The sequence below is a fragment of the Melanostigma gelatinosum genome, assembly GCF_949748355.1.
Source record: "Melanostigma gelatinosum genome assembly, chromosome: 18".
Lineage (NCBI taxonomy): Eukaryota > Metazoa > Chordata > Actinopteri > Perciformes > Zoarcidae > Melanostigma > Melanostigma gelatinosum.
Genome location: NC_136651.1, coordinates 9,969,166 through 9,995,312, shown reverse-complemented (window position 1 = coordinate 9,995,312; position 26,147 = coordinate 9,969,166). Strand labels below are relative to the sequence as shown.

Genomic DNA, 26,147 nt, shown 5'->3' with positions numbered 1-26,147 from the left:
AAATGAAAACTAATCACTTCATTTTGTATAGGCGATGGTTCTCACTGTTGTAGAAATATGCTTGCGGTATTTACAGGCATTAAACGTATAAGTATTGTGAGGAATTTAAGTTTTAAAGCGCTCCTAGCGATGGATATTATGCGTTACAATCTGTTTACTTGTAGAAGGTTTAAACTAAAGGGAGAGTTACTGAATTTGTTGTGCACTGTGAGAGAAACCAGAGAATTTATGACACCGCCATAAAGTCAGAGAGGGGGGATGTTGCTGAAGAGTTTCTGAGCACAGCCTTCAAGAAAGGGGGTGAATTGGTCAAGGAAGTGGCCGACTGAAGTCCGACGGGTTCAGCCAATCACTGAGCTGATCGATGGGCTAAAGAATGTGTAATATGAGACATTTCAGAGACTTTGGAGGGACAAAGAAACTGTGAATCCCCGGAGATAATCAGACCTCATCTGGACCATGAGGCGGACACACCAGTGTGTCGTGTAAATTCCTTTTGATTTAAACTTCAACCAGCTGATTCGGCCCTGCTTAATGATGGAAGAAAGAGAGCAGGGGGGGGAGGGAGCTGCCTCTTCTCCTCTGATGCTTCTTCTCCTCTGGAACAAGGAGGGGGGCTTTTTCCCTTACCTTTTGTTTGAGAAATTTTGAACATAACAGTATTATGTGTGTGTGTGTGCGCTCATTTGCAATAGTGTTGCGTGTGATAGAGCAAAGGTTTGAATCTCCGGGTGAGGCACTCACGCGCTCCCCGTACAAAGAGGGAGCTATTATACGTGGTTGGTGAGATGAGGCCGGCATCATTGAGCAGACATAGCAGTTAGTGCGGTTTTGTTTGCGGGCTGAATAGTGTGCGTATCGCCACCACATATTTGTTGAATAGACGTGGATTAACCTGGGTTGTTGTCGAGCCAATCATGTTTCAAGTTTTTTACTGCGGTGCGTCTGGTACGGTTATGCGTCGTTGAGTTGTCATTGTCTGAGTCAAAAGTCGTGTTGTTGCGCTGGTCGTGGTTGCTTCTCATCTGTTTGTGGTGCCATAAAGGAAGAGTAAATAAAAAACATAACCCAATGACCACAAATAAACAATAAATGAAACGAGTCCCCCCCACTTTCCTCAGTGGGCTCCAGGGGCGTCGTCGTTCCATGGTGAAAGAGTGCAACAGCCACCAGTTTGTATGGAGTTCACCCGAGCAACTGGTTTGTGTGAGCAGTTTGCTTGCGTTGACACCGTGAGGTTTCCACAAAACTGTCAGAGACACTGTTATCTTGCCACTCTCTTTTGGTCCGCTCAGACAGATTGAATAATACAGAAATAAAATGAAAACAAAACGAGCAATAATGTGAATATAGTTATAATAAAAAGTTTTTCGTCCTTTAGAAGCCTGACCGGTCTTCTTTTCTTGTGTTTGTTGGCACAAACACGTGTCGAGAGGGGCTCTTCCAGCCGTCTTTCTTGCGTGGCATCCACGTCCAGTTGTAGACAGTTAACACAGAACACGCACGTGTCTGTCGGCTAACTGCCCGTCGTGATCCCGTCCGTGAATCACTGCATCTCATCCGTCGATGGCACCGTCGTCCGTCTCTCGTCCCTCGGTGGTGCCGGTTGGCTGACACTTGGTGTAGGCGCTCGCTCACCTGAAGCTTCTCCTGGGACTGGAACCTTTTTGCAGTGTGACGCATGAACCCAGGTAGCCCTCTCAGCTACTTTGACAGCCGTCTGAGTGACAAGGAGGACCTGGAATGGACCCAGCCAACGTCGTGAGTTCCAATGCTTCCTTCTGAAATCTTTCACCACCACGAAATCACCAGGCTGCAGCTTATGGAGAGGTCCTTCAGCTGGTCTCGGGAGGGCAGCAGACACCTGTTGTCTTATGTTAGATAGAGCAGAGGACAATTGTGTACAATATGTTAACATTTCATGTTCGCATAAGGCGGTTGAGGGAAGTGGCGCCCCTGGTGCTTCAGTTCCTACATGAGGAGGAAAACCAAACAGTATCTCAAAAGGACTCAGATTGCTTCGTGTTCGCTTTCTCATTCTCATGTACATCAGAACTAGAGGCAGAGCTTTTGTCCAAGACAGACCTGTGTCAGCACAACATTTTGCTAACTTGGTCTTCAGTGTACCATTTTCTCGTTCCACAGCGCCACCACTGGCTGGATGGTAAGCACAGTGTGTTCTTAAGTCGATACCCAAGTATGCGCTTAGTTCTGTAATGGCCTGGTTTACAAAATGAGAACCATTGTCACTTGATATTTTAGTAGGAATGCCCCAACGAGGAATGATTTCAGAAATCAAAGCTTTCGCGACTGTCGCAGCCGTTTGTTTACTTGATGGAAAAACTTCAACCCACTTTGACCACATGTCTACCATCACAAGACAGTGTTTCTTACCTTCCGATGGAGAGAGCTCAACAAAATCCATCATAATGTGCTCAAAAGGGCGTGTCGGAGGCGGATGTGCAGCCTGGCTGGACACTGTCACAGGCCTGCCTACATTGTGGGTAGAGCAGGTTACACATGCAGAACAGAATTTTTGTGCACATGCTGTGAATCCCTTTGTGAACCATGTCTCATTCAATGCACTCAACATTCCCCCTTTTGATACATGGTCTAACCCATGTGTCAACTTAGCATAATGGCAGAAATAATGCTTAGGCAGACATGGTTTAGCATCAGGCCCTGACCACAATCCATCAGTGTGTGTGCAACCCGATGCTGCCCACAACCTACGCTCTTCCGGAGTGGACAACGTCTGCATTGCTATAAGAGAAGAGGGAGCTGAGACAGATGAGGACAGGAGAGCAGAGGAAGTGGGGACTGGAAGTCGAGCAGCCGCCTTTGCCGCAGCGTCTGCGCGTGCATTCCCTATTGAAATGACGTCAGTGTGCCCTGTATGAGCAGCACATTTGCAAACAGCAATTGCTGTTGGCAACAAAATGGCTTCTAACAGTTCAGCAATGAGAGTGTGATGCAAAACAGGTTTCCCATCAGACTTAAGGAACATTCTGTGTTTCCACAGACTCCCAAAATCGTGAATAACTCCGAATGCATAACGAGAGTCAGTGTGAACTGTAACAGTTTTACCTTCAGCTAGTTTGCATGCTTCAGTGAGCGCGATGAGCTCAGCTGCCTGGGCTGAGAGATGACATGGCAGAGAACCTGAACACAGCACTTCTGAGTCCGAAACAACAGCAAAACCCACAAGATTAGCACCAGTGTGATCGCGGGAGGCAGATCCATCAACATACATTACCATGTCGCTGTTGTGCAGCGGAGTGTCCATCAAGTCAGGACGAGGAGTGCACCGAGCTTGGAGCTCAGCTAAACAGTTGTGCTCCTCTCCGTCACCAGGAATGGGGAGTAATGATGCAGGGTTAAGATTAGTACAGCGTTTGACCGTTACGTTTGGCATGTCTAAAAGACATGTGTGATAACGCAAATATCGCGCTGCAGAGAGGTGAGACGATTTCTGTTCGAGGAGAATCAAAGACACCGAATGAGGAACGAGCAGAGTTAATGGAGCGTATCCTACTATGTCACGTGAGGCCGCGAGTGCCTTTTCAGCCGCGGCCACTGCACGCAAACATTGTGGCAAACCAGCTGCGACTGGATCAAGTTTTGCGGAGAAATACGCAACTGGTCTTAATTTGTCACCGTGTGATTGTAACAACACAGAGGTCATGCAGCCCTGTCTTTCATCTACTGTCTGACTGAACGGTTTGTTCGGATCTGGCAGTCCTAGAGTTGGAGGAATTTGCAGAGCACATTTCATTTGTGTGAAGGCTGAATGACCTTCTTCAGTCCAAATTATTCTGCCATGTGCTGTAAGATTTTTACCGTGAATCAAACTTGATAATGGTTTCTCCATCTGTGAGTAGTTAGGTATAAACGACCGACAGTATGAACACATACCTAAAAAGGACATCAACTGTTTTTTGGTGTTAGGTTTCGGTATCGACACGATTGAAGCTATTCTTTTTGGAGAGAGGGTTTTCCCTTCCCCTGAAATGTCATGACCTAAGAAATGTACATTTTGCGTTACAAACTGTAATTTAGATAGGCTGGCCTTGTGGCCCTCTTGTGCTAAATGTTTTAGCAGTTTTATTGTGTCTCTCTGACACTGTGCCTGAGTTGGAGCTGCGATAAGGCAGTCGTCTACATACTGCAGGAGTGCAGAACCTGGTGAGAGAGTTAGACTTTCTAAGCTTTCTCTGAGTGCATCGTTGTAGATCAGGGATTCCCAAAGTGGGGTGCGCGAGCTGCCTCTAGGGGGTGCGTGAGAGGAAAAGTGTAATGGCGGTCTGATGGTGTAATAATATTAAATATAAAAAAAAAATGTAATTTTAATTTAAAAACTGTCAGGTGGGACATCTGAAGCTATCAGTCGTAAAAGAGGAGAGGGACAGAGAGAGAGAGAGGAATCGGAGGCGAGGGGAACGGAGAGGTGCAGCACAGACAAATCGGGAGCACATCGGCCCATCGCGGAGTCAAGGTGAAAAAGAGGAAACGAGAGTGAGCATCAGACTGGGAAAAAAAGAGGAAATATGATGAAAAGTATCTGTGTCTGGGCTTCACTTGGATTGGCAACGCAGATTCCCCAAAGCCACAGTGCGTGGTGTGCAGCGAGGTTCTGGCTAACAGTCTGAAGCTCTTATTTACGTCACCACCTGAACACCAAGCATGCCAGTGCAAGTCAAAAGCCCCTTACATTGTTTATATCGAAATTGGAGGAGTTACAAAACAGCCAAAAACAACTGCAGTCTCATTCATGTGTTGGGTCTATAAATGACGCACTACGGGCTTCATATCTGGTTACAGAATAGCGAGAAAGGGGCTACCGCACACAATCGCCGAAGACGTGAGCTTGCCAGCTGCCAGAGAGATGGTGGAATGTATGATTGGGGAGAAAGAAGCAAAAAAGTTGAACATGATCCCGGTGTCCAACAACACTGTGTCTCCGCATCGATGCTTTGTCCGAAGACATCCTGGCTACATTAGTCTGTCATTAATTGTAAATGAAATGTGATAATCTGCCTCTGAGCCTGTGCGTGTGTGCTCGCCATCCGTATTGCTCTTTAAAAGTGACGCCTTGTGACACTGAAAGTTATTGAAACTTTGTTGCAGTGTTTCAGGGCGTTTTCACACCTTCAGTTCGTTTGCTTTGTTGCAGTTGCTCCTTTGTTCGGTTTGTGTTCACACTGCAACATTTAACAGCGGACTAAATCTTGTAAACAAATGCCACGCGCGAGCAAACTGTTCTCTCATTGGTCCGATTCTTATGCGGCTATGAAGGCTTAAAAGGCTCTGTTGCTTCTTTTTTCTTTTTTTTTTTTTATTAAGGGGGGGTGCGCGAACCCAGTCGGGATGTAGAAGGGGGTGCGCGGCCTAAAAAGTTTGGGAACCGCTGTTGTAGATGGTTGGAGACTCGGTGTAGCCTTGACACAGCCGTGTGAAGGTGTATGGTTTACCGTTAAAATTGAAGGCAAACCAATATTGACTTTCCTTGTCCACTGGGACACTGAAAAAAGCATTTGACAGGTCAACAACAGAAAACCATTTAGCTGCAGGAGGAATCTGAGCTAGAATAGTGTAAGGATTAGGCACATTCGGTGCACGTGCATGAACTGCAGCATTTACTGCTTTCAGGTCTTGCACGAAACGCCATTCAGTAGGCTTACCTGCATCTCTGATCTTTTTAACCGGAAATATCGGTGTCCTGACTGGAGAGTCTGGACATGGAATAATCACACCTGCTTTCAGGAGTGACTCAAACACAGGTGTAATACCGTCAATGGCCTCTTGGCGCAGAGGGTACTGGTGCTTGTGGGGCCGAAAATCAGAGCGCGGAGTGATAACGACAGGCTGACAGTTGTGAATCAGGCCAACGTCGTACTTGTTCACCGCCCAGAGTGTCTGTGGAACAGAAGTAAGGGCGGGAGGAATAGATGCAGGTTTAGTTAAAAACGTTTGAATTTCATTGTTAAGCTCATGAAACGCATAGACTGATCTGCAGGCAGGTGTTAAGAGCACACAAAACGTTCTGTGGAAGCCGGTAGACTGTGATCGCAGAATGAGTGGATCACATGTCTTTTCCCAGTCGGTCAGCGCCTCGCATTGAGCGACGAATGGACCCAAATCTCTCCAGTTATCATCGCGTCCTTTTGACAGCGAGATGTGAGGAGCTGAATCTGGAACATCAAACAGTTCTTTCTGTGACGGAGACAGAGAAACAGATACAGCAGATTTATAAGTAGACCAAAACAGTGTGGAACAGGCGATTACATCATTAATGCCTTCAAAAAAATTGTCTTCATAGCAATCATCTTGTCCTTCAGAAATGTGTGAGGTGCAGTGTAGATGTTTGTAGTTCATGCGGTCGGCATGTGGTGAGACCCTTGCGTCTACTGTGTGACAAAGTCGTTGTGCGTCGTCAACAGGGAGCCACCATTGATAGCAAAAAAGTGACTCAGAGGGAGTCTGTAACATTTGGTGTACGACTCTTTGCCTCAGCACTTTAAGGCCATCAGAGGATGACGTCAGTCCTATCCCATAAGCGCACATTAAGTCTCTGCCCATCAAGTTAATTGGACAGAGGCTCGAAAGGAGAAACGAATGTTTCACTTTAATGTCAGGATCGTGGTCAGTCTGGTCGGAGTGTACACTCGTCATAGGTACAGTAAAGTTTTCAGTAACAGTTATACCGGATGCGCCCTGTGAATATACAAAACGCCCACTCATCTTCTGATGAGGAAAATATCTCTGTTGAATCACAGAGTGTGTAGCTCCAGAATCTACTAAAAATGTTAATTCTTTCCCTTGCACAATAACCTTTGTAGTTGGCATATTTTTGTATGACTCTGATGAAAACATTGAATAAGCGTGTGGTTGTGATGTAGATGCATTCACTTGCTGTTGCTCTAAGTGTGAAATGACACTAAGAAGAATGGATTGTTGTTCTGCAGTGTGCGTGCGAGGAAGCGTGTGTGCGTTGCAGCAAATGTGCGCGTTGTTTGTGTGTTCTGAGTCAGTGTGTGTGTGTGTGTGTGTGTATGTGTGTTCTTATCTGTTCCGGAGCCGAGAGGGAGACAGCTGCCTCCTGTCCACGTGCATCGCCTCGCCTCCCCACATCGCGTCAGTCAGATGTGCCAAATTGTAGATCACCCCCTTCGTCTCCTCCGCGCTGTCGTGATTCGCTGTGTGTGTAGCGATAAGGGCAGTCTCTGGACCAATGTCCTGTTTCACCGCAGTCAAAACACACGTCATACTGAGCTCCTCTTTGGCGACCATCTTGGAAGCGCCCGCGGCCTCTTCCGCGTCCCCTCAGCTGACCCCTCCCATAGCTGTTACGTGGTGGATGGGGGGTTTGGTTTTGGCCTCCATCAACTCCTAGTGTCATCTGCTGGACAGCTTGAAGCATCGCAAGTTGAGCTTTTTCACCAGTCAGTTTCGTGCGTTTCTCTTGCTTGGCCTGAGTGTCATTATGCAGTTTGTAATTGTGCCGTGCGTGTTTTATTACCTCATCAAGTCTTGCATCCTCCAGGCCAATCACGGAGCATTCGGTGGCTGTTTTGATGTCTGGTAGCAGCCCGTTCATGAAAGCATTCTTGAGATGTGTCTCCCACACTGACATTGTTTTGTCAACTGGTTCTTCAATACCGCTGTGTGTTTGGAATGCGGACATGAGTCTTTGGTGATATGATGTCACATCTTCAGTTTTATCTTGTTTCGTGTTATTAATCAATGCCATGTTAACTTTTGATGGGAAAGCTGTCACTATAGCCTCGCATACGGCTGTGATGAAAACGACGTATGCCATGTTCCCTGCATCTCCCCAGGGAGGTATTACCATACGAGAGTCACGGCCAGCACCTGTTACTGTGGCTCTGATTTTGCTGAAGTCCGTGGGGCCGACATGTTTGACTAACAGGCGGTGAACCTCTGGGCCAGTAGGCATAAATTCTTTGCAGAATATCAGGAACTCTTTTGCGAAAGCTGCGCCATTCTGGATGCTTGGTAGGTGAAGTGAAGCTTGCATGATGTCACCTTGCGTCCAGGGTCTGAACACAAGACCCGGAACACCATCAGCTGGTCCTGGAACTTGAATCATGGGCCCCTGGAAGGTTTCAGATGTGTCGAGGTTGAAAGCTGGTGGGGGTGTGTTGGGGCTGAGCCAGTTGACGACAGCGCCAGCTGAACCCCGCCAGCTACGCGGGTCTGCGTAGGACCATGGTGAGGTGGCAGGTGTCGATGTTGCAGCCGTCTGAGGAGAGACAAACGGGTTGTGGTGAGGCGAGGCTGGACCCTGTCGGAGCTCCTCGTTCGCCAGGCGAGCCTGTTCTTGCTGTTGAGTGAGGAGCCGGGTTGCTGGTCTGCTAGCCAGTGGTGCATCAGGGTATGGCGGAGGAGGAGGTGGTGGTGGTGGTGCTAGTTGTGGTGGTGGTGGTGGTTGTAGAACGCCATCCTGTGGGGAAGGTCGGTAACACGTGTCCAGGAGGGGACCGCTCGCTCCTGTGAGGCTCGGATAGAGAGTGTGAGAAAAAACAGAGTTACTCAGTATGTCTGCATCAGTTTCGTCTTTCTTCAAACAAGTCATTTGTTTAAGCATTTGCTTTCTTTCCCTACTTTCACTCTCATCTTCCCACTTAACCAAACACTTTTGGTTTTTCTCTATCATTTCCAAGTCTTTGACTCTGACGTTCTTCATACATTTAATCTGTTTCAATTTACCTTCTAAATCCCTTCTTAACATTTTGAGCTTAGCGGCGCTCAATGAGCCGTTTTCAGGAAAACCAAACTCCCTTGACCAGTATGTGAGGCATTCTAAACATCCGTTTCCATATTTCTGTCGCATCATATCAATTATTGGGCCCGAGGGCGCTGCGCTTTTACTATTTTGTCCACCCATCTTTCAGGCGTGGATACGTTAACGTTACCTTTACAGTACAGTCGTCACCATACAGCGTATGTTTATTCTCTCGAAGGAAAACTTTTTGCAAAAAACCTCGTTTGAAATTCACGTTATGTTGTTGAAAACCACGATTATTATTTCAAACTTGTTTGAAATTCACGTTATGTTGTGGAAAACCACGATTCTTATTTCAAACCTTATTTGAAATTCACGTTATGTTGTGGAAAACCACGATTCTTATTTCAAATGTTATTTGAAATTCACGTTATGTTGTGGAAAACCATGATTCTTATTTCAAATGTTATTTGAAGTTCACGTTAGTTATTTATCACGATTCTTATTCTATCAGTATAGAATTCACGTAATTTTAACCACGGTCTTACAACAAACCAATTGTAGTCAAGCGATCTGTGTCTACTATCATCGTATAACACAATCCTGTCTTCTACGTAAAAGCGTGCAAATAGTGAGATGCCAGAAAATGAAAACAGGAGTTTAAATGAACCACATGTAAAACGAAACCACGAACGTCAAAAACAATTGTTACCCAAATAATAAAAACAAAATGACTACTTGACCATTCATCTGTGTCTGTTAAATCATATGACCTTAGTATAATTTTACCATTACTTTTACAATTGGAATTTTAACTTTCTTACCCGTTGTAGAAATTAATTCTTTTTCGTTGGATTCGCGTGCCGTCAATCAGAAACTCCCTCGGGTCCGCCGGCTCTCTCTCTCTCGGCTAATGAGGTATAAGACAGGAACTTCAGTTTGTGGATTCCTGGAGATGCCTCTCCTCCGGTCAGTCCCTCTGGAGCTCCGATAGACAGTCAGCGAATCCTGCCGACAACGCCAAATTGTTGTGGAATATTTCTATGAATAGTCGGGAGAAGAGTGTAAAATGTTTCTCATCAATGTCAAATGAAACAGAGTCTGGATGAACGATCAAAGTTGTAATAGTCAATTTATTTGCTTGCAAGCAAAGAGAACACAGTCTCACAGACACATCACCGTCATCTGTGTGAGATGCTCTAATGACACAGTCAAATGCATAGACATTTATACCCAAACAGCATGCTGGTATAATAAAAGATGTCAAGGCAGATGTTTTCCTTTGAAGCACAGTGTCCTGTCTTTTACGATACCCTGAAGGCGCTTTATGGCCGGTTTACGAATCCCTTTGTTAACAGTTTGTCCCACAATATTTATGGAGACATCAGATGCTTCCTTTGATGTTACTGTGAACTAGTCAAAGAGTTAAGTCACAGTATTGCAGAGACGGAATAAACCGGTGAACCATCACACATCATAAATACCTAAAGAGGGTCATGCTCTCCCTGATGCTCATCAGGAAGTACTGTAATCTAAACATCTGTGTTGCCGTCTTTGAAGACAAATAATGCACAGGAAAACAGACACCAAGATAACAGATCACAAGATGGATCCGAAATTTACGAGACTCATTTAGAAGACACAAGATTTTTAGTGCCTGCTCTTCTAAAACTCAAATTCCTTAACCCTAAAACAGTAGACTGACATATTTTCCCATAACAATATACACAAGTAATCACAGACGACTGCTCCTTAAAGTATAACAGAGTTTATTAAATCAAAATAATAAATGATCAAATCAATTAATATTGCAACCAACAAACGTTATCATACAATTTTATATGCCTAAACTAAAGAATGAGTAAAATGGATGAGGGTGTATGTCTGTGTGTGTGTGTGTGGGTCTGTGGGTGAAAAGGAAGGAGAGTCTTTTAGCTACCGCTAAAGACTACAAAGATGGCGGCGTCGAGTGCCGCGGGCCAAAAGGGGAGGGGCCTTAAGATACTACAGCTAAACTACCACCAGATGGCAGAGTCGAGTGACTCGGACAAAATGGCGGTGAGACTGCTGTATGTAATCACGTGTGCCGATGCACACATGTGTTGTGAGGCGATCGTTTGAACGGGGTTTCCCCAGGGGCAGAGATAGGAGCTGTGTGTGCGTGTTACGTGAGAGGAGGAAGAAAGGAAAAAAGGAGCGAGAACTCGACGTGCATCACACTTCGGCGTGCGATGTTGTCGGGAGCCTGAGTTTGATGGTTCTATCACGCATAAGTATTCCGCTGTCGTCTTTGAACTGCCGGTAACATATGCCGTGATAAGCCACGCACCTCAGCTCACTCAGAGTCGAGTTAATGAAAAGAGAACTCCCACACGGAGTGGAAGACAATGAATGAAAATAATCCCAAATAAACAGTCATAGCAGTTAATACACTAATACAGCGGAGCTTCTCTGCTCCGTAATGTTTGCGCGATATCTCAATATCACGCGACAGTAACTTAAACACACAGAAACACGGGAATATCAACATATAAATGAATGGCCTGAATTAAACTTAAGTTAATTTAAGATAAGCTACACCCAGATGCCAAGAATCTTACTTGTCGTTGCAACGTTGAATTGTGTTCGTGGCAAAGTGGTCCGTTTCCTCGGCAGGAAGGGGGACAGGGGGAGCTTGCGGGTCGGCGCGGCTTTGCAGCGGGCGCTGTGTGTCGCACGGCGTTTGCTGGTGCGGCTTCGGTCCGTTGGCGTGAGCTCGCTCTGGAGCGAAACGCAGACGTGATCTATCCTCGCTGCAGGGAGGATGATCTAACTTTGGCTGACGGCGTGGTCCGTGCGTCTTACCGGGAATCGTCGGTGAAGGAGGGAGGCTTGGTCGTCTTTCCTTCGCCGGAATGTGTGCACAAAAAGAAAAAGAAGCAAAAAGCAGAGAACGGATCGCTGAAGCGGATTCGTTATCGCGGGCGGAGTGGGCCTTTACTCGGCGTGGAACACGGCTGTTTCGTCCAGCGAAATGGCTTGTGACCTGACAGGGTTTGAGGAGGGGAGAAGGGCCGTTGCTTCCTCGTGGCCAGCGTCGCGCTGGCGGGGAAGCTGGATCGTCTGTGGCCTGGACGGGGGGTCCGGGCGAAGAGAGCGTTTGCGTGCTCCCTAACTCAACCGAGGTCGAAGGGAAAAAGCGTGCAGGTCCGGGGCGAAGAGAGTGTTTGCGTGCCTCCTGTTACCCCGGAGGGAATGTTGGAAAAAGCATGGAGGTGTGATCTGCAGGCAGTTTTGTTGAACAGTGGTCGAACCACAGGGGTCCTGGGGTTTCTTGGCTTTCGGCCAATGAGATTGCAGCGGTGCATTCAGGTGACTTCCGGAACCATGGTTTTTTGGGGGGGGGGAAATTCACACCCTAGTGTGACATTCCTTTGCTCTCCTCAAACTACAAATCAGGATGAAACCTTTGCTTGACAAAGTGAAAGCCTGATTCTCTTTGTTCACAGCACATGTTGAAGCCACATGGTCAGACCCCAACACCGTGAAACCGGTAGTCTTAAAAATACCGTGATATGGATTTTTGGTCATACCGCCCAGCCCTACTTGACTTAATAAATTGTTAATACTTGTAGATCGTCTACCGTAGACTTACAAGACTAATACTAGGAGACTATTTGCTCAATTCTAAAATGTCTTTGTAACCCTTCTGTTAGGGCTGGGCGATAAATCGATTTAATCGATTAATTCGAATGTGTGCTTTAAGGCGATGTGTTTTATTGAAAATCGAGAAAATCGCCCTCACCCCTCCCCCCCGTTGGGTTCCCGTAGTAGAGTGCGCGCGCATTGTTTACAAACTAAAACAATGGCGGCCACCTCACAACAACAACCCAGCATTTTGGAGACATTCACCAACTGTACTCCGCATGAGAAGAAGAGTGCCCGGTGGAAAGCCATCACGGATGCAGTCGCGATGTATATCGCAAAAGATATGGTGCCCATATACACCGTGGAAAAGCCGGGGTTTATTCACCGTCTCAAAGCTTTGGACCCCAGGTACGTGCTACCAAGCCGTAAACATTTTTCTGACGTTGCCTTGCCTCGGCTGTACAATAGTACACGCCAAAGGATCTCTGCGGAGCTGGAGGGGATGTCATTCTACTCCGCAACAACTGACCTGTGGTCCAGCAGGTTGACCCAGACACCGATCCACTTGACTGGTGGAAGCGTCACCAACTTAACTTTCCAAGGCTAAGTACTTTAGCAAAGAAATACCTCTCTGTGCCAGCTACAAGTGCCCCCTCTGAGAGGCTTTTCAGTGTGTGGGGGGGGCATTGTTACATGCCACCGTGCATGCCTGAAGCCAGAGGTAGTAGACAGGCTTGTCTTCCTGGCAAAAAATATTTAGAAAAAACATGCACTACTGTTTAATACTGTTGGTTATGTTGTGAATGCACTTGATTTTGTTTACATGCACTTATTTACTGTGCAAAATATGTTATGTTGATGTTAGATCAGATGTTGCACTTTTGAAAATGTGAATGTTAAAGGGTCACATACATTTTATTTCATGCTGTGTTTGTATCAGTGTATTCAGTTAGAAAAGCTTACTGTAAAAAGTTACATTTGCACAGTTGTTTACAATGGAAGGCTACTATTTAATGCCATTTAATGTTATGTTTAATTTAATTTTATATTTAAATGATTCAGGCAAACAAAAGAGTGACCAAATACTTTTTGTATACTACAGGCACCTTTCTACAATGTTCAGGTTTTGTTTGCACTTTATTTTTATCAACCTACTTGGGAAAATCATCACAAAATAAAAGAAAAAATTGTTTTCAACAGCTTCTGTCATCTGCAAAAAATTTTGGGGGAAAAAAATCGATTTAAATCGTGAATCGGATTTTTTGTAAAAAAATCGGAGATTTTTTTTTTAGGCCATATCGCCCAGCCCTACCTTCTGTGTGTGTTTACTGTTTTCCTGCAGACATCCAGCAGCTGTTGTTGGTTAAAGAAGAGGTTCCCTCTGAGCAGCAGGAGTGGAGCTCCAGTCTGGACCAGGAGGACCCAGAGCCCCCACACATGAAAGAAGAACAGGAGGAACTCTGCACCAGTCAGGAAGGAGAGCAGCTTCAAGGTCTGGAGGAGGCCGATGTCAAGTTCTCATTCACTCCTGTGAAGAGTGAAGATGAAGAAGAGGAAGCTCAGTCCTCACAGCTTCATCAAAGACAAACTAAACGGATGGGAACAGAAGCTGATGGAGAGGACTGTGGAGGACCAGAACCAGACAGGAACTTGGATCCAGATAGACATCCAGAACCAGATACTGATGAGAAGCCTGGAGACTCTTCTGACACTGATGAGGGTGGTGATGGGAAGAAGACCAGAGAACCTCAGTCAGGTTTAAACTATGTGAAACCTGATGAAGTCCGTGTCACTGATTCACGATGTAGCGCTGGTGAAAAACATTTTAGATGCTCTGAGTGTGAGAAAACATTTGGCAATAGTCAAAATCTGAAGAGACACATGAGAACCCACACAGGAGAAAAACCTTTCAACTGCTCAGTCTGTAAGAAATCTTTTAACCATCGTTCACATTTCCAGATACACATGAGAACCCACACAGGAGAAAAGCCTTTCAGCTGCTCAGTTTGTAAGAAATCTTTTAACCATCGTTCACATTTCCAGATACACATGAGAACCCACACAGGAGAAAACCCTTTCAGCTGCTCAGTCTGTAAGAAATCTTTTAACCAGCGTTCAACTTTACAGAGACACATGAGAACCCACACAGGAAAAAAACCTTTCAGCTGCTCAGTCTGTAAGAAATCTTTTAAAGCGCGTTCAAATTTACAGATACACATGAGAACCCACACAGGAGAAAAACCTTTCAGCTGCTCAGTCTGTAAGAAATCTTTTAACAGGCGTTCAACTTTACAGAGCCACATGAGAACCCACACAGGAGAAAAGCCTTTCAGCTGCTCAGTCTGTAAGAAATCTTTTAACGAGCGTTCAACTTTACAGACACACATGAGAACCCACACAGGAGAAAAGCCTTTCAGCTGCTCAGTCTGTAAGACATCTTTTAACCATCGTTCAACTTTACAGAGACACATGAGAACCCACACAGGAAACAATCCCCTTTAGCTGTTGTGGTTGCAGTAAAGTTTCCGTTTGTGATAAAAGCTTTCAGCACGAGTCACCTCTGAAGTGACACATGATTAACCGCGGTTCAACTCCACTGATTTCAATACAAAAAGTTATTCACTGAATGAGTGCCAACTGTACAGTTTGAAATAGTTTTGATGATTATATTGATGATTGATTTGATGGTAATGTAAGTTTAAGATGATGGTTTTACCTGCATCTGTGCACAGTATATTGTATTCAAATGATTTCATCAATAAAAAGTAAAAGGTTTGTGTATTTCACTGGTTCATACAGTTGTACATAGCACACTTTGTTCGTCAGGATTAAATCCATCAGTGACTGTAGTGTGACTCAATAGTTCTTTATCTTACTTGTTTGCACTCTTTGCTGCTGCCATTACTGGTATAAAATTGTCATCTGGTCTGTCACAAACTCATAAAAAGGTCCTGAGATAAAGCAATCTACACATTCTTTGGAGTCACAAACCAACAACATCCTTATCTCGATCTATAGTTCCTTCCAGTTGATCAACAGGCCGACACATTCCTGAATGTGTTCACCACTTGTCGATACTTTTTTAGATTGCCGGTGGCTTTTCTTGATCGTACCATCATCTTATCCTAATCGTTGTGCTCCCCAGGCCTCTTGTTCATGTGTATGAGCACTTTTACCAGCTCAACTTTAGGTAACCATGAAACAGGCCCCACCTTTGACTTTATCACACAGCTCCAACACAATATATCAGGATTGGTGCGGCAGCAAAGGGGTTGGACCTGATCACACCCGGCCCTCATACATTGTGTTACATAATGCTGTTTGGAAAATACTAAATGCTAAAAATAGTGCGGAATGAAAGAAATCTATGGAGATTAAAACGATAAATAAAATGTCAGTGAATCGAAAGACATCAAGCTCAGTGATACAGATCAATCAAAGAAAAACAACTCTTTTGTACGAGGGAAAAGACAATAGCTCAATCATAGTTGGAAATATGTCTTTAATGGTAAATACACACGTTTTATGTCGCTCTCACACGGAGCCATCTAAAAAATACATATTACAGGGAGGAACTGAGACAGAGCTCCAGTATTTATCCCACTATGACTACGTCCTCCTCAGTGAACTCATAGAAGGGAACCTCCAGCTTTAGAGGAGCAGGTCCCTTTCTTATCCTTCCTGAAGCATCGTAGTGGGAGCCATGGCACGGACAGTAGTAGCCTCCGAAGTCTCCGGCTTTGGCGATGGGCACACAACCCAGATGGGTGCACACACCGAGGACGATGATCCAGCGGGGGTTAATCACTCTATCCTTGTCATGCTGTCCCTCCCTATATTGAACACTCAGGATGTAGATGGCTCGTTATTCTCTCGTTAATTGTTGTAATGGCTCAACAGTTTATTAAATTAAAAGGAGCCCACAGTTAGCATGTGCCTTAAGAGCATCGTGCAAAACATTATACTGATGCTTTGTGGTCAAATGATCACATCTTTATAATCTAAATGTTGTCGTTCAGTTTGCTGGAGGATTATCCAGAAATGCTAACCCAACTGCCACCACCTTATGTGCAGGCATGCCTTTTTGAGAGAGCAGGGAACATTCAAATAAACATTAATCATAGAGTAATTACAGAGTAAACCTATATTACTCTTTACATTGTTGTTTATTTTTATTCATGGTGTAGAAAGGGTGTTGGGTGATCAGGCATCCTTCAGTATTGACATGCTTGCGTGTTATGATTGGTGATTGACAAATTGAGACAATTGGAAATACTGTTCTACTTCATTCAGTGATTAATTAGCTATTGCAATACACAAGCTAGTGCTCACAAGTGTTCAGGGGACAGGCTAAGGTGATAGTATTGTGTTTAAAAAACATTTTGGGTTTTTAGTCTATTTTTAAGCTTTTGCCCTGCGTGTTCTTGCCATGTGTTCCTCAGTCATGTCCTATTTGGCTGTGTAAAGACTGTTTACTATGAATAATATCCATTCACACATGCAGAGGGCCTAAAAGGTAGTGCAAAGGTAATTAAATACCAGCAGGGGCCTGGGGTCAAACCTAATATCTCTCTGTAACAAGCCAATAAGAGAGCTTAGTTCGCACAACGCAAAGCATGTTAACAGTGAAGAGGACCACTTACTGCACACAAACATTCGGATAGTTAATAGGCCTGCATGTTCCTCACAGAACATTGACCTTGTGTAGAGATATCTGCAATAGCTCAGAGGCAAAGTACACAAAAACCTTTTATCGGCCTCCCGCCCATTATCTACCAAAGTGATCTCTTCTGCTCTAGTCAGAACTGGCTTCCATGTGAACTCAAACACTTTGCTTTGCACATACTGACAGTAATGTCTTTTGCAGCGTTGCCATCTGCTGGCAAAAGTGCAGCAATATTCTGAGGCGTCTGTGAATGTGCAGGGCTCTACACTAGCTAGGTGTTGTTGTTATTGTCACGAGTCTTTTTGGAGTATTGACATTGAACATACAGACATTTGCAGAACGATAATGGGGCAGAGTTTTCAGCCTTTGAGTATTATGTTTGAATGCTACTGCCTTCATTCATTCCGTTTTTGCATCCCATAATGTTGTATGACAGGGCCTGCCCTGAACCTCCCCATGTGTGTGTGTGTGTGTGTGTGTGTGTTACATCTACGTTCCTACGGCAACGCATTGACGCTTCCTCCGAGAGGATCATGGGAAATAATTCTGGACGCTGAAGCGGAGGGAGTTTCGAAATATGTCACGATTATCCGCGGTATAACACGTAAAGCCAAAGTTATATTTAACATTTCCGCAACACATGATGTGAGCATTTAAACAGTTGACTACCCGATGATTAAAGTGCTCAGGTAAGTCTTTCTTTGGGGGCCAATGCTCCGCGCAGTGAGCAAAACGAGCTAGGTAGCTAATGCTAGTTAGCGGCATGGTCAACATAACATGGTTGTTGTTGCTTCTAACAATGTTTATGTCACGTGATGCCGTAAACATATAACGATTCCGTCGCATATTCAAGAGTGATATTTCTAAGTAACAGTCGGCAGGATGTTCACATTTAGCACATGCATGTTTTTACTTGTCAGCTAACGTTAACTTAACATTTAACGCTAACCTACGTCGCCTCGCTTGTCTAGTGGGATCCTGCAACCTCGATGAACCCCTGCTGAGTGCACAATAAGAAGGAAGAACTGATGCTGTCATTCAAACATGGATCTAAAGCTGGAGGTTGTTTTGTCATCCAGCATCAAACGGAAGAAACCATGGCCGCGATTCTGTTGGCTTGGGAAGGTGAGGACAGTATCAGCCAGAGACATTTAAACATATCCATGTGAGAGAAACACAACTGTGAATCTGTGTCATGTCACTCTTCAGGAGAAGGAGTCTGTGTTCCTGTTAGATGACAGGCGGATCAGTGAGATCAACATGATGTCTGGTCGCACCAAGAAGAGGACTCCTAAACTCCATCCTCTGCTCAACAGTGTGGTGACTATGGCTTCATCCCACAATGGTGAGTACAATCTGCAAACTATAAAGCAAAGCGCATGTCACCTGTCAATTGTGAGAATACATTACTTGTCTCTTGCTGTTTTTCAGGTATGTGGCTTTGTGGACTTTTGGTCTCAGGAGAGCTTTTTCTGTGGAACAGGGATAAAGACTTGTTGAAGACTGCTGCAGCAGTCCCACAAGTAGTTCAAGTGATTACTGACGTTCAGGGTATGCACATTACTTGTATGTTATGTACATGCATTGTATTATCTCTACTGTGAGCCTGTAACATACAGTGACTTCCAGTTAATTCAATGTTAAACCTTCAATGAATGGACTTATGTGTGTATGTTTTCTCAGGGAACGCTATGCGACTGTCGCTCCAGGTTTCAGACGACGGGATGCGCGTCTTCCTGGTAGCCATAACAGGCCAAGTGTTCCTGTGGGAGTGTGTGGATGTCAGGGATTTGACTGGGGTACGAGATGGCGCAGTCAAGGGACACTGGGCACATATACAGCCCCTTGAAGACTCCATTCTGCCTTCCTCACAAGACAAAGAAGCATCCCAACACACTATTTTCATCAAAACAGAGGTCTGTATACTCTGTAGAATCATGTCATGTTTCCGTAAATGACGCCGTTTTTTCAGACCTGCACTCCATTTCTTGTTTTCTCTCAGGTGATGGGTGATGCCTGCTTATCAGCCTTTGTGAGAATGTTGTACATTTTAAAGTTAAATGCATCAGTCTGGTGCACTCTGAGACCAACATCAACAACATGAACATAATTCATGCTGAAAGTAACGCAGTTTAAACTGACAAATGCTGGAAGGACAGCTGGCAAGAAATCACTAACTGTCATTCTGTAAATGAACCGATTTATAATATCACTGCTTCATCTATAACGCGATAGATCTGACTATAATAACACGTGTATTCACGTTAATGTTTTACTTTGATGTATTCTTATTCTTTCAGCTGAGACCCCAGCGATGTGAAACTGACTTTTGGGCAAATAAATAAAAATATATATAAATATAATTCTATGCAGTAAGGAAGTTTCCTTCCATAACTTAAAATCACCCACACCAAACATTAAAGTAGCCGGAGACTGTGAGACACGACTCAAGAAGCCGACACACGTCAGTGAATGTGTGATGAGAGAATATTTACACATTTCTTTTCTATTTACTCCCAAGTCTGTTTCGCACCACTAAGGCTACAGCTGAAAGAACAAGGCTAAAATATCGTCATACACGCCATGAAAACACATCTGCAACACATTAATTTACCATAATACACACATGTACTTATAGTCAGATCTATTCTGCTCTAAATGAAGCAGTGATGTCATAAATCTGTTAATTTACTAATTCACACAGTCTGAGATTTATTGCCAGCCGTCTTTTTTTGCATTTGTCAGTTTAAACTGTGATTATGTAATATTCATTAACGGCCCACGTGCCGAGCTCTGATTGGTCAGTGTGTATTTGAAGAAAATGAATTAAATCACACGTTGCTGAGGGAGCAGAGGGGCAGAAAACGGTCTGAAGGCAATTCATTGGTGATATTTTGTCTTCAATAAATAAATGTTGGAAAACAATCACTTGAGTCGTCTCGTTCCATGACCCACAACTGTTACATATGTACAGATGGAAGGTAACTGAAGATAGGAGTAATGATATACTTTTTTATTAGTTTAAGGGGCTTTTGTTACCCACCAAGTTGCAGCGGAACCGAATGTTCCTCGTAGAACCTGTCTGAATGGACTTTTATCTGTTCACCTTGTCTTCTGGATGGTTCTCCTCTGACTCATCTCCCGAGTCAAAACCACACCCATAATGCATTGCTGGTGAAATCCAGGGAACTGCCATTACATGTGAGGATAACTGAGTTAGCACTATCACACTGGATTAGAATTCAGGGTGGACTTAACGGAAATATAGCATCGACTGTCCTGTACAATGGTTGGGAGTACTCGACATTCTCTGGTAAAAGCTTTGGATGGGACATCTTGGCAGGACATTTGGAATTATGACAATAAGGGTAGAAATTACAACAACATTCAGACATCAGTCAGTGAGAAGTGATGGAAGTAAAAGTAGAAAAGAAGATGTTACTTTCAGATTAAGGTTCGGACATACAGGACTCAATGACACGTTATACACATCATGAAAAAGACAGAGTGGGATAAATGTGAGATATGCAACTGTAAAGAAACTGTAGAACATGTGCTGATAGAGTGGAGGAAGTTCAGGGTGGAAAGAGAGACTGAAGAACAGAGTGGTAGATACAGGAAGGGAGTGGAGCATGAAAGGACTGTTAGAGGCAGGGGACAAACAAGTTCAGCTTAAAAGGGCTTTATTTAACATTTTGAATGGAACGGGTTAAAAAGCCAGAATATGACTGCAATATGAAGTTTATTTCTAATTGTTTCATTATATTTATAAATACCATTATTATTGCGTTTAAATGATAACTGTCATAAAGTCATGTTACACACCCCGGTCCAGTAGGTGGCGCCTTACACATTGGTTTGTAGTCCGCCATTAAAGTGAAAGAAGAAGAAGGAGGAGAGGAAGAAGAAGAGTACTAATCTCCTGGCAGCCTATACAGCTGTTGAAGTTAGCTTAGCATGCTACCTGGAAACAGACGGACGGGACGGAAGTGACCAACACAGCGCTAGTCAGAGTTTAATGAGAGTAAACGGTGTTTTTAACGGAGTTCGTCTGGAGGAAAACTGTTGAGCATTTTCCTAATATGGAGTAGCAAAGCCATGTTAAGTGGCCTGTGCAGTGATGTCACGTGGGAGGATGTGTGCTGTTGTGCGCATGCGCAAAATAAACGGTCAGTGAGTTCCCAGACCAAAGAGACAATGGCGGCTTGCTCTTTTTCTCCCGTGAATGCTAGCTACTAAGAGCTACTAGCTAACCACTTTGGTGACTGGAATAACGGGGATAGCTGCAGGAATGTCTAACGCTACAAAAACTTTCTGTGGTTTAGTGAAAATGTCTAAAGTAGACCTGTTGAGATCTTTGGTCAACCAGCGACTAACTGCGGCTGATGAAGATATATTAGGTATGTTTGAAAGAACGATAGCAGAATACGAGGAGGAAATCTATCGTTCAAAAGAGGCGAATAAGCGACAACGGGAACTTCTGGACGCTGTTCTCAACCCCGAAGTCCGGATACAAAGAGCACGTGGGTTCACTTTATTTCTTCTCTCAAACACTGTCAATGCTCCGGCTGATAACTTTCAATGTAGTTTGGAGTGAGACTCTGTTGCAATTCGTCGTTTTCTTCTTCTCCTGATTTAATACCTGCAAAGTTTCGCTTTTCGGCGAAATAAGCCGTTTTGAATCAAAATATATCATCCACGTGAGTGTAGATCCGTAGAGTTTTTTTTTTTTTTTTGTCAACTGGCCAGCCAGCGTTTCTCAGATTGGAGTGAGACAAGGAGACCATGTGATGTCGTGATCTTCGCAATAAAACATATTTGATGCGACGTGTCGAGTCTTGGCCAATCAGCGTTAAGATGTCTACACAGTCTTCATTTCCCTCCGTTAAAGTTTAAGTTCCGTTACCGTTGTTGGGCTAAGTTAACGTCCACTGCATGCGGAACTTTGTCAACGGCTAACGCTCATGAAGATTTAGGAGGAGTAAGCGTGAGATGATGAGGTCAAAGAGCTTCAGGAAGAGGATGTTGTGTGTGTGTGTGTAGGGCTGAGATGTGAGTGGAGCTGGGCCTGGATAAAGGTGGAGGTCTAAACAGACTTGAAGAGAGAGCAGTACAGCTTCCCGCTGTCAGTGTTTTAAATGCATTGATAAGGCAGGGTATGCTAACTGCAGCCTCTGCTCCAATGAGATGAAGTACATATTATGTGTTACAATCTGTTTACTTGTAGAAGGTTTAAACTAAAGGGAGAGTTACTGAATTTGTTGTGCACTGTGAGAGAAACCAGAGAATTTATGACACCGCCATAAAGTCAGAGAGGGGGGATGTTGCTGAAGAGTTTCTGAGCACAGCCTTCAAGAAAGGGGGTGAATTGGTCAAGGAAGTGGCCGACTGAAGTCCGACGGGTTCAGCCAATCACTGAGCTGATCGATGGGCTAAAGAATGTGTAATATGAGACATTTCAGAGACTTTGGAGGGACAAAGAAACTGTGAATCCCCGGAGATAATCAGACCTCATCTTGACCATGAGGCGGACACACCAGTCTGTCGTGTAAATTCCTTTTGATTTAAACTTCAACCAGCTGATTCGGCCCTGCTTAATGATGGAAGAAAGAGAGCAGCGGGGGGGGGGGGGGGGGGGGGCTGCCTCTTCTCCTCTGCATGCTTCTTCTCCTCTGGAACAAGGAGGGGGGCTTTTTCCCTTACCTTTTGTTTGAGAAATTTTGAACATAACAGTATTATGTGTGTGTGTGCTCATTTGCAATAGTGTTGCGTGTGTCATAGAGCAAAGGTTTGAATCTCCGGGTGAGGCGCTCCCCGTACAAAGAGGGAGCTCTGACACTCATGTGGTAGCTTAAAACTTGTAACTAGTTGTGTTGTGAATCGGGTTAGTCGGTGGGATATTGTGTAGCAACCTGCAGGAACAGCACCTTCCCCATCCCTGAGACTCCAGGACTCCCACACACAATGTGGCCCAACCCTGGCTTGTGTGTGGGTTTAGATAATGCGTCCCTGTGCTGGACAAGTTCAAATAAAGTATAAAGATACAGGGCTCACAAAACACTGAGGAGAGATGCGTATACGGAGCCCTGACTTTGTGTCTGTTGCTAGGGCTACTTAATCAATTCTTGTGTTTTGTGAAACCATAGATCTATGTTTTTTATGCTTTGATGCTTGACTGGCTGGGCGGTATACCGGTTTCAATTTCCCGTAAGATATGAATTTTTCATATACCGTCATACCGGTGCACAGCCGAAACAACTTCTGTTGCTCTTCAACAGGCAGCAACATATATTGTTCACCGCTGCGGGTGCTACGATCGGAGCTAGTTGTCTTACCTGTATTGAGTGGGAACCCTAGTCATTGTTTAACTTCTAACTTTGTAACAACAATTCTAATTACAACAATTAACAACCCACAACTAACGCTCTTTAACTGGGCAAAACACCACGACTCAACAGTTTCTGACAGATAAACAATTTGTAGCACGAATAACATTCGTGTACATTTATAAAAATTTCTCCGCCGAACTGCATGCTGGGTAAAGCTCGCCAACAGTCTGCTCACAGCTGTGAGAGGCTCTGTCGCGGTAGTAACGTTACATTAAAGAACAGAAAAGAGCGATGCAGGATGAACAAAGACTGAACAGAAGGTATTTAGGTCAGACACATGCAACGCTGATTACCATAATATGTGTGGTATTTGTCATAAATATAAATAGACGGTGACAAGAAGCTATAGGCTACATGTAGCGGCTTCTTCTTTAAATTCCATCCACTTGCATAGTACATACTGCCACCTACTGTACCGGAGTGTGCATTTTGAGGGTAACGTTTCTTCACTGTTCTGATAATATAATCGGGGATATATATATATATATATATATATATATATATATATATATATATATATATATATATATATATATATATATATAAAGAAATAAACCTAAACAACACCTACTAACAACTAAATCCTACTGTCTAATCCAGTTTCTTTCCATAGAGGGGCTTAGGGCCTAGGGGAATGTAGATGAAGGAAACAGGAAGTGACGGAACGGAAGACACGCCACACAAACTGCTGTTCACCGCCGGTTGACCGGCCGTTCTTGTGTTAGTTTACGGCGTGAATTAATTAATGCATTAAGCCAGTGGCGGGCCATCCTATAATGACGTCAGCATTACATGCCGCTCAGTGTCCATGTACAGGCTATGACTATCGTGAAATCAAACTTAACAGCCAACCAGCAGAGGCTGATGAGTAGTGAATCACATCACGTGATGCAGATAATCCAATCAAAATGCATTCTGACTGAGTTGAGCTGCACCATGATAGAGGGTGCTGAGCCGAGGAATGACTGCAGCGCAGTACGCTCAACTTTCAAGTGGTGTAAAGTAAAGTCCCGTCTTAATCTCTTTGGGTCTTGTCATTAAGGAATGACAGTGGATTCCACAGCCAGACCAGCTGAGAACATTATATTTTCCTGAATTTAGGCTTTTGCATTTTCTAAATGCTCGAGCGTTATTCAAACGACTCATACATAGTTACAGCCTTAAAAACGAATAGAAGCTGTGGCGCCATAATGTGGTTATAAGGTGGTATTTCAGCTGCAGGACCACTGCATTGAGGCGGAAAAATATACCGTGATATACCGTGAAACCGGTAGTCTTAAAAATACCGTGATATGGATTTTTGGTCATACCGCCCAGCCCTACTTGACTTAATAAATTGTTAATACTTGTAGATCGTCTACCGTAGACTTACAAGACTAATACTAGGAGACTATTTGCTCAATTCTAAAATGTCTTTGTAACCCTTCTGTGTGTGTTTACTGTTTTCCTGCAGACATCCAGCAGCTGTTGTTGGTTAAAGAAGAGGTTCCCTCTGAGCAGCAGGAGTGGAGCTCCAGTCTGGACCAGGAGGACCCAGAGCCCCCACACATGAAAGAAGAACAGGAGAAACTCTGCACCAGTCAGGAAGGAGAGCAGCTTCAAGGTCTGGAGGAGGCTGATGTCAAGTTCTCATTCACTCCTGTGAAGAGTGAAGATGAAGAAGAGGAAGCTCAGTCCTCACAGCTTCATCAAAGACAAACTAAACAGATGGGAACAGAAGCTGATGGAGAGGACTGTGGAGGACCAGAACCAGACAGGAACTTGGATCCAGATAGACATCCAGAACCAGATACTGATGAGAAGCCTGGAGACTCTTCTGACACTGATGAGGGTGGTGATGGGAAGAAGACCAGAGAACCTCAGTCAGGTTTAAACTATGTGAAACCTGATGAAGTCCGTGTCACTGATTCACGATGTAGCGCTGGTGAAAAACATTTTAGATGCTCTGAGTGTGAGAAAACATTTGGCAATAGTCAACATCTGAAGAGACACATGAGAACCCACACAGGAGAAAAGCCTTTCAGCTGCTCAGTCTGTAAGAAATCTTTTAACGTGCGTTCACATTTACAGAGACACATGAGAACCCACACAGGAGAAAAACCTTTCAGCTGCTCAGTCTGTAAGAAATCTTTTAACGTGCGTTCACATTTACAGAGACACATGAGAACCCACACAGGAGAAAAGCCTTTCAGCTGCTCAGTCTGTAAGAAATCTTTTAACCGTCGTTCACATTTACAGATACACATGAGAACCCACACAGGAGAAAAACCTTTCAGCTGCTCAGTCTGTAAGAAATCTTTTAACGTGCGTTCACATTTACAGAACCACATGAGAACCCACACAGGAGAAAAGCCTTTCAGCTGCTCAGTCTGTAAGAAATCTTTTAACGTGCGTTCAACTTTACAGACACACATGAGAACCCACACAGGAGAAAAACCTTTCAGCTGCTCAGTCTGTAAGAAATCTTTTAACGTGCGTTCAACTTTACAGACACACATGAGAACCCACACAGGAGAAAAGCCTTTCAGCTGCTCAGTCTGTAAGAAATCTTTTAACCAGCGTTCAGCTTTACAGAGACACATGATAACCCACACAGGAGAAAAACCTTTCAGCTGCTCAGTCTGTAAGAAATCTTTTAACAGGCGTTCAACTTTACAGACACACATGAGAACCCACACAGGAAACAATCCCCTTTAGCTGTTGTGGTTGCAGTAAAGTT

General features: G+C 44.3%; 1 protein-coding gene across 1 annotated transcript; it reads left to right on the top strand.

Annotated features, from left to right (window-relative positions):
* Window positions 1-17,583: 17,583 nt before the first annotated feature.
* Window positions 17,584-19,809, top strand: LOC306792500 (ciliogenesis and planar polarity effector 1-like). The gene is made up of 6 exons (XM_079289678.1): window positions 17,584-17,728; window positions 18,011-18,164; window positions 18,249-18,384; window positions 18,471-18,590; window positions 18,723-18,955; window positions 19,042-19,809. The coding sequence occupies exons 2-6, from the start codon at window positions 18,084-18,086 to the stop codon at window positions 19,141-19,143; spliced, it is 672 nt and encodes a 223-aa protein (XP_079145804.1). The 5' UTR covers window positions 17,584-17,728; window positions 18,011-18,083; the 3' UTR covers window positions 19,144-19,809.
* The last annotated feature ends 6,338 nt before the right edge of the window (window positions 19,810-26,147 follow it).